The sequence below is a fragment of the Garra rufa genome, chromosome 16, assembly GCF_049309525.1.
Source record: "Garra rufa chromosome 16, GarRuf1.0, whole genome shotgun sequence".
In the NCBI taxonomy this organism is placed as follows: Eukaryota; Metazoa; Chordata; class Actinopteri; order Cypriniformes; family Cyprinidae; genus Garra; species Garra rufa.
The window spans coordinates 42,862,754-42,876,015 of NC_133376.1; the positions used below are offsets into that span (position 1 = coordinate 42,862,754).

Genomic DNA, 13,262 nt, shown 5'->3' on the forward strand with positions numbered 1-13,262 from the left:
ATCGGAGGGCGTGTCCGTGGCGGCCTGGCAAATTTCGATGCTTCGCCATGAAAAAGGAAGTTGCTATAACTCAGGCATAAAATGCCCGATCTGCCCCAAACTTCACATGTGTGATAACACTCCTGACCTGATGACATCTACATGCCCATATTCAGTTTTACTCATAGCGCCACCTGCTGGCACCAGGAAGTGTCATGCTGTACTCTGCAACAAACTCCTCCAAAAGATTTAATCAGATCAACACCAAAATCTGTCAGTCTAATATAAAGGCCTTAATGATGTTAAATTGCGAAGATCTTGAGTTTTCGTTGAAGGGTGTGTCCGTGGCGACCTGGCAAATTTCGTGGTCTCGCCATGGATATAAAACTTGTTATAACTCAGCCATAAAATGTCCGATTTGCCTCAAACTTCACATGTTCGATAAGAGTCCTGGCCTGAACCAATCTGAAGGCCTATATTCTATTATAATCACAGCGCCATCTGTTGGCAATAGGAAATGACTTGTACCAAACTCCTCCTAGAGATTTAATGATATCAACATTATATTTGGTCAGTCTGATCTCGAGGCCTTAGAGATGTTAAATTGTGAAGATCTTGAGTTTTCGTTAAAGGGCGTGTCCGTGGCGGCCTGACAAAGTTTGATGTTTCGCCATGGACATAAAAGTTGTTATAACTCAGCCATAAAATGTCCGATCTGCCTCAAACTTCACATGTTTGGTAAGAGTCCTGGCCTGAAGACATCTAAAGGCCAATATACAGATATTATTATAGCGCCACCTATTGGCAGCAGGATATATCATATCTTGCACTAACTCACACATACCAAGGTCAATCTGCACCAAACTTCATATGTTTGATCAAAGTGCTGGCCTGAACACATCTACATGCCAATAATCAGTTATAGGCATAGCGCCACCAGCTGGCAGCAGGAAGTTTGGCACATTTAAGTGACTTTGATCTATTTTTCCTACATTTACTGTATTAAAAGCATACTGCCCACCGTTTGCTGTGTTCCTAAAGCCACCGGTCGGCGGTGAGCCCGTGTGCGAGGGCCCGTTCATCGCTGCTTGCAGCTTTAATTATTATTATTATTATTATTATTATTATTATTCTCCAAAATGAATCGCATTTTTGAGGGCTTAGACATACCCGAAAACTCATGAAACTTCGCACACACATCAGACCTGGCGAAAATTTACGTCTGATATGGGTTGCAGAAGTGGGTGTGGCAAAATGGCTCGACAGCGCCACCTTTACACGTTCCGCGGTGTGCGCATTCAGCTGTGATTCACGTACATGCACTAAAATCGGTACACACATGTAACACACCAATACCTACAAAAAAGCCTCTTGGGACAAAATCCGAAACCCAACAGGAAGTCGGTTATTATTAATTTTCTTAGCAAAATTTGTGTCATTTTTGCCATTTTCAGGTGTCGTACTTGAACGAACTCCTCCTAGAGATTTATTCCGATCAACAGCAAATTTGGTGAGTCTAATCTAAAGCCCTTTGTGACGTTAAATTGTGAAGATCTAGAGTTTTCATCGGAGGGCGTGTCCGTGGCGGCCTCGCAAATTTCGATGTTTCGCCATGAAAAAGGAAGTTGCTATAACTTAGGCATAAAATGTCCGATCTGTCCCAAACTTCACATGTGTGATAACACTCCTGACCTGATGACATCTACATATCCATATTCAGTTATAGTCATAGCGCCACCTGCTGGCAACAGGAAGTGTCATGCTGTACTCTACAACCAACTCCTCCTAGAGATTTATACAGATCAACACCAAAATCGGTCAGTCTAATATAAAGGCCTTAGTGATGTTAAATTGCGAAGATCTTGAGTTTTCGGTGAAGGGCGTGTCCGTGGCGGCCTGAGAAATTTCGAGGTCTCGCCATGGATATAAAACTTGTTATAACTCAGCCATAAAATGTCCGATTTGCCTCAAACTTCACATATTCGATAAGAGTCCTGGCCTGAACACATCTGAAGGCCAATATTCTATTATAATCACAGCGCCACCTGTTGGCAACAGGAAATGACTTGTATCAAACTCCTCCTAGAGATTTAATGATATCAACATTATATTTGGTCAGTCTGATCTAGAGGCCTTAGAGATGTTAAATTGCGACGATCTTGAGTTTTCGTTACAGGGCGTGTCCGTGGCTGCGTGACAAAGTTTGATGTTTCGCCATGGACATAGACGTTGTTATAACTCAGCCATAAAATGTCTGATCTGCCTCAAACTTCACAGGTTTGGTAAGAGTCCTGGCCTGAAGACACCTAAAGGCCAATATTCAGATATTATCATAGCGCCACCTGTTGGCAGCAGGATATATTATATCTTTCACTAAATCAAACATACCAAGGTCAATCTGCACCAAACTTCATATGTTTGATGAAAGTGGTGGCCTGAACACATCTACATGCCAATAATCAGTTATAGGCATAGCGCCACCAGCTGGCGGCAGGAAATTTGGCACATTTAAGTTACTTTGAAATATTTCTCATATTTTTACTGTATTAAAAGCATACTACCCACCATTTGCTGTGTTCCTAAAGCCACCGGTCGGCGGTGAGCCCGTGTGCGAGGGCCCGTTCATCGCTGCTTGCAGCTTTAATTATTATTATTCTTCTTATCCGGAATGAATCGCATTTTTGAGGGCCTAAACATACCCGAAAACTAACGAAACTTTGCACACACATCAGACCTGGCGAAAATGGACGTCTGATATGGGTTGCAGAAGTGGGTGTGGCAAAATGGCTCAATAGCGCCACCTTTACACGTTCCGCGGTGTGCGCATTCAGCTGTGATTATCGTACATGCACAAATATCGGTACACACATGTAACACACCAATACCTACAAAAAAGCCTCTTGAGATAAAATCCGAAACCCAACAGGAAGTCGGTTATTATTAATTTTCTCAGCAAAATTTGTGTCATTTTTGCCATTTTCAGGTGTCATACTTGAACGAACTCCTCCTAGAGATTTATTCCGATCAACACCAAATTTGGTGAGTCTAATCTAAAGCCCTTTGTGACGTTAAATTGTGAAGATCTAGAGTTTTCATAGGAGGGCGTGTCCGTGGCGGCCTCGCAAATTTCGATGTTTCGCCATGAAAAAGGAAGTTGCTATAACTTAGGCATAAAATGTCCGATCTGTCCCAAACTTCACATGTGTGATAACACTCCTGACCTGAAGACATCTACATGCCCATATTCAGTTATAGTCATAGCGCCACCTGCAGGCAACAGGAAGTGTCATGCTGTACTCTACAACAAACTCCTCCTAGAGATTTATACAGATCAACTCCAAAATCGGTCAGTCTAATATAAAGGCCTTAGCGATGTTAAATTGTAAAGATCTTGAGTTTTCGGTAAAGGGCGTGTCCGTGGCGGCCTGACAAATTTCGAGGTCTCGCCATGGATATAAAACTTGTTATAACTCAGCCATAAAATGTCTGATTTGCCTCAAACTTCACATATTCGATAAGAGTCCTGGCCTGAACACATCTCAAGGCCAACATTCTATTATAATCACAGCGCCACCTGTTGGCAACAGGAAATGACTTGTATCAAACTCCTCTTAGAGATTTAATGATATTAGCATTATATTTGGTCATTCTGATCTAGAGGCCTTAAAGATGTTAAATTGCGAAGATCTTGAGTTTTCGTTAAAGGGCGTGTCTGTGGCGGCCTGACAAAGTTTGATGTTTCGCCATGGACATAGAAGTTGTTATAACTCAGCCATAAAATGTCCGATCTGCCTCAAACTTCACAGGTTTGGTAAGAGTCCTGGCCTGAAGACACCTAAAGGCCAAAATTCAGATATTATCATAGCGCCACCTGTTGGCAGCAGGATATATCATATCTTTCACTAACTCAAACATACCAAGGTCAATCTGCACCAAACTTCATATGTTTGATGAAAGTGGTGGCCTGAACACATCTACATGCCAATAATCAGTTATATGCATAGCGCCACCAGCTGGCAGCAAGATATTTGGCACATTTAAGTGACTTTGACATATTTCTCCTATTTTTACTGTATTAAAAGCATACTACCCACCATTTGCTGTTTTCCTAAAGCCACCGGTCAGCGGTGAGCCCGGGTGCGAGGGCCCGTTCATCGCTGCTTGCAGCTTTAATTATTATTATTATTATTATTATTATTATTCTCCAAAATGAATCGCATTTTTGAGGGCTTAGACATACCCGAAAACTCATGAAACTTCGCACACACATCAGACCTGGCGAAAATTTACGTCTGATATGGGTTTCAGAAGTGGGTGTGGCAAAATGGCTCGACAGCGCCACCTTTACACGTTCCGCGGTGTGCGCTTTCAGCTGTGATTCACGTACATGCACGGAAATCGGTACACACATGTAACACACCAATACCTACAAAAAAGCCTCTTGGAGCAAAATCCGGAACCCAACAGGAAGTCGGTTAATATTAATATTCTCAACAAAATTTGTGTCATTTTTGCCTTTTTCAGGTGTCGTACTTGAACGAACTCCTCCTACAGATTTATTCGGATCAACACCAAATTTGCAGAGTCTAGTCTAAAGCCCTTTGTGACGTTAAATTGTGAAGATCTAGAGTTTTCATCGGAGGGCGTGTCCGTGGCGGCCTCGCAAATTTCGATGTTTCGCCATGAAAAAGGAAGTTGCTATAACTCAGGCATACAATGTCCTATCTGTCCCAAACTTCACATGTGTGATAACACTCCTGACCTGAAGACATCTACATGCCCATATTCAGTTATAGTCATAGCGCCACCTGCAGGCAACAGGAAGTGTCATGCTGTACTCTACAACCAACTCCTCCTAAAGATTTATTCAGATCAACACCAAAATTGGTCAGTCTAATATAAAGGCCGTAGCGATGTTAAATTGTGAAGATCTTGAGTTTTCGGTAAAGGGCGTGTCCGTGGCGGCCTGACAAATTTCGAGGTCTCGCCATGGATATAAAACTTGTTATAACTCAGCCATAAAATGTCCGATTTGCCTCAAACTTCACATATTAGATAAGAGTCCTGGCCTGAACACATCTGAAGGCCAATATTCTATTATAATCACAGCGCCACCTGTTGGCAACAGGAAATGACTTGTATCAAACTCCTCCAAGAGATTTAATGATATCAACATAATATTTGGTCAGTCTGATCTAGAGGCCTTAGAGATGTTAAATTGCGAAGATCTTGAGTTTTCGTTAAAGGGCGTGTCTGTGGCGGCGTGACAAAGTTTGATGTTTCGCCATGGACATAGAAGTTGTTATAACTCAGCCATAAAATGTCCGATCTGCCTCAAACTTCACAGGTTTGGTAAGAGTCCTGGCCCGAAGACACCTAAAGGCCAATATTCAGATATTATCATAGCGCCACCTGTTGGCAGCAAGATATATCATGTCTTTCACTAACTCAAACATACCAAGGTCAATCTGCACCAAACTTCATATGTTTGATGAAAGTGGTGGCCTGAACACATCTACATGCCAATAATCAGTTATAGGCATAGCGCCACCAGCTGGCAGCAGGAAATTTGGCACATTTAAGTGACTTTGACATATTTCTCCTATTTTTACTGTATTAAAAGCATACTACCCACCATTTGCTGTGTTCCTAAAGCCACCGGTCGGCGGTGAGCCCGTGTGCGAGGGCCCGTTCATCGCTGCTTGCAGCTTTAATTACATCTGTTTTCAGTTTGTACTTGAAGTTTACTAAAATTGTACTTAAGTAAAGTTCAATTATATTTTTAAGTATACTTTCTGCAGTAAGTATACAAATATCAAAGTACTAGTAGTATACCTTTAAGTGTACTATTTCAAAACTCCTTGGGACTAAATTGGCACACTTTCTAGTATATAAAAGTATACTTTAAGTACAGTAGTAAACTTTAAGTACACAACTAGTTACATCTGTTTTCAGTTTGTACTTGAAGTTTACTAAAAGTGTACTTAAGTAAAGTTCAATTATATTTTTAAGTATACTTTATGTAGTAAGTATGCAAATATCAAAGTACTAGTAGTATACCTTTAAGTGTACTATTTCAAAACTCCTTGGGACTAAATTGGCACACTTTCTAGTATATAAAAGTATACTTTAAGTACAGTAGTAAACTTTAAGTACACAACTAGTTACATCTGTTTTCAGTTTGTACTTGAAGTTTACTAAAAGTGTACTTAAGTAAAGTTCAATTATATTTTTAAGTATACTTTATGTAGTAAGTATGCAAATATCAATGTACTAGTAGTATACTTTTAAGTGTACTATTTCAAAACTTCTTTGGACTAAATTGGCACACTTTCTAGTATATAAAAGTATACTTTAAGTGTAACAGTAGTTAACTTTAAGTACACAACTAGTTACATCTGTTTTCAGTTTGTATTGCAAGTTTAGTAAAAGTATACTTAAGTAAAGTTCAATTATATTTTTAAGTATACTTTCTGCAGTAAGTATACAAATATCAAAGTACTAGTAGTATACCTTTAAGTGTACTATTTCAAAACTCCTTGGGACTAAATTGGCACACTTTCTAGTATATAAAAGTATACTTTAACTACAGTAGTAAACTTTAAGTACACAACTAGTTACATCTGTTTTCAGTTTGTACTTGAAGTTTACTAAAAGTGTACTTAAGTAAAGTTCAATTATATTTTTAAGTATACTTTATGTAGTAAGTATGCAAATATCAATGTACTAGTAGTATACTTTTAAGTGTACTATTTCAAAACTTCTTTGGACTAAATTGGCACACTTTCTAGTATATAAAAGTATACTTTAAGTGTAACAGTAGTTAACTTTAAGTACACAACTAGTTACATCTGTTTTCAGTTTGTATTGCAAGTTTAGTAAAAGTGTACTTAAGTAAAGTTCAATTATATTTTTAAGTATACTTTCTGCAGTAAGTATACAAATATCAAAGTACTAGTAGTATACCTTTAAGTGTACTATTTCAAAACTCCTTGGGACTAAATTGGCACACTTTCTAGTATATAAAAGTATACTTTAAGTACAGTAGTAAACTTTAAGTACACAACTAGTTACATCTGTTTTCAGTTTGGAATGCAAGTTTAGTAAAAGTGTACTTAAGTAAAGTTCAATTATATTTTTAAGTATACTTTCTGCAGTAAGTATACAAATATCAAAGTACTAGTAGTATACCTTTAAGTGTACTATTTCAAAACTCCTTGGGACTAAATTGGCACACTTTCTAGTATATAAAAGTATACTTTAAGTACAGTAGTAAACTTTAAGTACACAACTAGTTACATCTGTTTTCAGTTTGTACTTGAAGTTTACTAAAAGTGTACTTAAGTAAAGTTCAATTATATTTTTAAGTATACTTTCTGCAGTAAGTATACAAATATCAATGTACTAGTAGTATACCTTTAAGTGTACTATTTCAAAACTGCTTGGGACTAAATTGGCCCACTTTCTAGTATATAAAAGTATACTTTAAGTACAGTAGTAAACTTTAAGTACACAACTTGTTAAATCTGTTTTCAGTTTGTACTTGAAGTTTACACAAAGTGTACTTAAGTAAAGTTCAACTATATTTTAAGTATAGTTTATGTAGTAAGTATACAAATATCAATGTACTAGTAGTATACCTTTAAGTGTACTATTTCAAAACTCATTGGGACTAAATTGGCCCACTTTCTAGTATATAAAAGTATACTTTAAGTACAGTAGTTAACTTTAAGTACACAACTAGTTACATCTGTTATCAGTTTGTACTGCAAGTTTACTAAAAGTGTACTTAAGTAAAGTTCAATTATATTTTTAAGTATACTTTATGTAGTAAGTATACAAACATCAGTGTACTAGTAGTATACCTTTAAGTGTACTATTTCAAAAGTCCTCGGGACTAAATTGGCACACTTTCTAGTATTTAAAAGTATACTTTAAGTACAGTAGTAAACTTTAAGTACACAACTAGTTACATCTGTTTTCAGTTTGTACTGCAAGTTTACTAAAAGTGTACTTAAGTAAAGTTCAATTATATTTTTAAGTATACTTTATGTAGTAAGTATGCAAATATCAATGTACTAGTAGTATACTTTTAAGTGTACTATTTCAAAACTCCTTGCCACTAAATTGGCACTCTTTCTAGTATATAAAAGTATACTTTAAGCGTAACAGTAGTAAACTTTAAGTACACAACTAGTTACATCTGTTTTCAGTTTGTACTTGAAGTTTACAAAAAGTGTACTTAAGTAAAGTTCAACTATATTTTAAGTATAGTTTATGTAGTAAGTATACAAACATCAGTGTACCAATAGTATACTTTTAAGCATACTTTTTCAAGACTCTTTGGAACTAAATTGGCACACTTTCTAGTATATAAAAGTATACTTTGTACTGCAAGTATACTAAAAGTGAACTTATAGGTATACTGATAGTGTACTAATTAAATACATTTAATTAGACTTAAAACTTTTAGTGCACTTTGAAGTATAGTCTCAGTTTTATACTGCACGTATACTTGTAAGTTTTCTTTAAGTGAACTTTACATCATACTTTAAGTATACTACTATGTCCCTATTTAGGTATTAATTTGTATATATTTTGTTGAATATGAATATCTGAACATACAAAACATCAAAAGAAAGAACAGAGTATCTGCTTGTAAACAAAAACAATTTTATTCTAGCTTCATACATTTTTTTTAAACACTTGAACAGTTTCATAAATAAACAAAAAGCCAAAAAAAGACAATTCATGATAATCAAAACATCGATGGAGTCTTGACAGTCATTATTACCTCTTCATGGTTCAACATTTTATTCCATAACGTTACACAGTTTTACATATCCATGGTTTTGATGCTGTTTCATGTCTGACAATTGTGTTAGATTACATGTGGAAGCATCCATTGTTTCGGTTTCTTCTTCACTTTTGTTTTGGAAATTCTGTACAGAAGATGTGTAATAGCACCCCTAGCATATAACAATGAAAACACAGATTCTCAGAGCACAAGTATAGCTCAAATATACTTAGACTTTTTCTAAGTATAAGTCAAGTATACTTAAATGTCACTTCAAGTATATTTCTGAGAAGTAGACCGAAAGTATACTTTAATATTTTTTAGTTTAAAAGAAGTATTCTAATAGCACACTTAAATAAACTTCTTTTTCGTAAGAAAAGTGAGCATTTTTGACAGTTTGGAGGTTTTTAAGGTTACAGCATGTCTAAATGATTCTCTTTAATGTCAAAGTATCAGTGTTTTTCCTGAAATGCCCTTGTTTTGTTTGACGTGCAGACGGTGGTGCATTGGATAATCATGATCGGCAGTGTGCTGGTGTACTTCATCGTGTGTCTGGCCTACAGCGCCATCTGTATCAGCTGCAACCCTCCGTCTGACCCCTACTGGATCATGCACAAACAAATGGCCGACCCCATGTTCTACCTCGTCTGCATTTTAACAACGGTTGTTGCTTTACTGCCAAGGTAACTGAAATAATGCACTACTATTATGTGTTGCATTAGGGCTGGGTTGAAAAAAAATTATAAAAAAATAAATAATAATAATAAAAAATATATATATATATGTGACCCTGGACCACAAAACCAGTCTTAAGTCGCTGGGGTATATTTGTAGCAATAGCCAAAAATACATAGTATGGGTCAAAATTATTGATTTTTCTTTTATGTCAAAAATCATTAGGAAATTAAGTAAAGATCATGTTACATTAAGATTTTTTGTAAAATTCCTACTGTAAACCTATCAAAATGTAATTTTTGATTAGTAATATGCATTGTTAAGAACTTAATTTGGACAACTTTAAAGGTGATTTTCTCAGTATTTTGATTTTTTTGCACCCTTAGATTCCAGATTTTCCAAATAGATGTATCTCGGCCAAATATTGTCCTATCCTAACAAACTATACATCAATAGAGCTTTCATATGATGTAAATATCTCAGTTTTATAAAATTTAACCTTATGACTGGTTTTGTGGTCCAGGGTCACACACACACACACACACACATATATATATATAATTTTTTTCAAATTTTGATTAACCAGTTCTTAAAGGAATAGTTCAACGAAAAATGACAATTAAGTCATCATTTAGGCCGATACCGATAGCTAGGTTATGAACCACACTTGCCGATAGCAATAAAATGGATACTGAATGGAAACTAAAATAGTGGTCTACTGAAGTGGGGCTTAACCATTTGTAAAATAATAAATGTATTAATATTAATTATATATTGAGCATTAAAGTTAGTTTATAGTTCATTCCTGTTGGCAAAAGAAACTTAAACATTTAAAAATATCAGTAAATGTTGAAATGAACACACTAACAAAGAACAATACTTCTATTCTACAGCTTTTTTCAACCTTAGTTAATGCTACAATTGGACTCTTATTGTCAGGTATTACCATTTCATATCAACAGTCAAGCTAAAGATGGCCATCTTTAAACATCTACACCAAGGCCATAGTATTCAAATGACATCATATCATAAGGATATTGTATGTATAATATGCTTCTATTCTAGAACATTTATTGAATATCTAATCAAAATAAAAAAAAAGTATACATAAGTTTACTTCAAGAATGATCAAAAAGAGGAATAGATTAATTCGGTGTTTAAAACAACAGAGCAAACGGAAAGAGAAAGCGCAATCTATATTAGCTCTCTATATGAAACATGCAGACTTTATTAGAGCCACAGCAAGAAAGCGTTTTGCTAAAAAAAAATGCACAATACCACAACCTTCCAGCCCTTTATGTACAGTACATTTACATCGATTTGAGACAGATATGATGTATTAAATGTAAAACTTTGCGATTATGTCGGCTGAATGAACACAGTTTGCTTTCTCAAGTCAATAGCTTTAAATATGCAACTTGCTGGCTAACAAATGCATAAGTGTGATCAGTTAGATTTAAGCAAATGCAAACATATGCTGTCGTTTCTCTACTAATGCAGCATCTTGTCAACAAAGTAATAACTAAATAATGATATAAAAACATGCACTATGGTTCGTTGTCGATGTTTTAAATCCGCATTTGCAGTATCATGTGTTTAAACAAACAGCACGTGTTATCAATGATTCTGCCTCTAGGGGCCGCTCTCATACTGTTTAATGACAGCGGAGCCTTCTCAGCCGCTTCAGCAATGGACGCAACCCGGAAAAATGATTGGCATGGATTTTTGCAGATAACCGATAGTTTCGACAATCAACTATCGGTGCCGATTAATCGGCAAAACTGATACATCGGTCGACCTCTAATTTAGGCTACTCACCCTTGTGTTGTACTAATGTTCTAAAATCTGCTTCTGTGTTCTGAAAAAGAAATAAGGGCATATGGCATTAATACAACACAGGGGGGCCTCATTTATCAATCTAACGTAAATCCGAGTTTACAAACCAACTTACGACAGAGTTCACTTGTGATTCATGAAACATTTTTAATGCTGCCGAATCTCGTCATATGAATGATCGTACGTTGATAAATGTGCCGGCTGAAAGCAATCGTCATTTTAATATCATGCCCCTAAAAACGCCCCAGTTTAGATGCCTTGCCCCTAGAGTTTACGACACGGTGAAACAAAACTCGGCCAAAAAGAGAAGGTAAACTCATGAAAGAGAAATTGATCTAATTCTAAAAACACCCTTTAACCTTATATAGTTGCAAACAATGGCTTCAGTTCTTTAAGTTTGAACCGTGCCCGAGTGCGTTTGACCACCAAAGCGCGGTTCCTTTGACTAGTGTGAGTGCGGCAACCGTGCCGGTTCACGGCAACCGTGCCTAGTGTGAGTACACCCTAATGCCGAGTTCAGACTGCATGATTTTAGCCCCGATTTTGACTCGCCGACAGGTTTTGAGAAATCGCCGACAAATGCCCGAAATCACAGGCAAATCGCTGCTCGTTCACGCGAGTGACAATCACACAGTGTGAAATATCAAAGACGCGATCTGAGAGATTTGCCGAGATTTACCGTGAGATATTTGGCATGCTAAATATCTGGACCTGTCGGCGATTCAAAAACATGCCGTGTGAAAGGTGATCTGACTGAAAATAACATTGGCGATTACCTACAGCCAATGAGACAGCAGCATCCAGGTCAGCGGGAAGTTGGGGGAGGAGTTACGAAGCATAGCTTCGGCTTCTTTTCTTTTCGCTGCAAATGAGTGCACATTAGTGATGGGAAGTTCGGATCATTTTACCGACTCGGATCTTTGAGTCTCGTTCAGCAAAATGAACGAATCTTTTTTCGAGTCAATTCGTTCATTTCGTTCATTTTACCAAAATATAATTAAAAAGCTACGCTTTACTTCCTTATTACACGGCTCTTTGGAATGCTTGATTCTGATTGGTCAGTTGAGACATTTGCAGGTTCGTTCTTTTCAAATAATCACCGCTCCAAAGTAATAACGCATAGCCGGTACTACTTGTATGTTTAAAATCCCTCCGTGCCAACAAAGATTACCGTTTGGCGCCATCTTGTGACAAACACTGGAAAACCACAATTAACAATGGAAAATTTCGACATTAAACTATTTAAATTGTCTTACTAACGTACATAGTTTGAATGTTAGTCACGTGGTACTATATCGCTCCGCGGAAGGATAAAAATGTTAATTTAAAACAAATATGCCAATAAAAGGTTTCAAATTCATATTAATGTCCAGTTTTCTTCCTTATGTGGCAAGTAGCCGTGTAATAAGCGGGATAATGTACAGGCAGCCGGTAGTTATCGCGAAATGACTGATCACACTGTCGGGGCTTATTTCTGCGATAACTACCGGCTGCCTGTACATTATCCCTTCCATAACACATGTAATGCTCATACACGTTTATATAACATTGATCACACTACAAACAAGACAAAACTATAAGCTATTAGAAACAAAAGATTTATGCATTGTTTACCTGGGTCTTCATGATTATAGCTCCCTCACTTCTATCTGTCCGGGTTCGAGTCGTTCGTTCATTACGTGACAAACCCATATAAGCTTAACTAACGCAGTCTGAGCCGGAAAGAGAATTGATTAGTTAATCTCTCGAGTCTTCGGGTCCGAGTCGTTCGTTTATCACATGACAGCCCCATACGCTTAACCTATGCTGCTGGAGCCGGAAACAGAATTGATTAGTTCATCTCTCGAGTCTTCGGGTTTGAGTCCTTCGTTCATAGTTGCGCAATTGCTCACGCGCGACTGAACGAATCACTCCCCGAGACGACTCGTTCTTCTCGAGTCACATAAACATTTGTTCAAAATGAACGAATCGTTCA

The 13,262-nt window shown here is 37.0% G+C and overlaps 1 protein-coding gene across 1 annotated transcript in view; it reads left to right on the forward strand.

Annotated features, from left to right (window-relative positions):
• Positions 1-13,262, forward strand: part of atp10b (ATPase phospholipid transporting 10B) — a 100,282-nt gene that overhangs the window by 81,480 nt on the left and 5,540 nt on the right. The window contains exon 18 of the mRNA XM_073820261.1: positions 9,272-9,459. Coding sequence (XP_073676362.1) covers positions 9,272-9,459 — 188 coding nt within the window. The remainder of the gene's footprint in view (positions 1-9,271; positions 9,460-13,262) is intronic.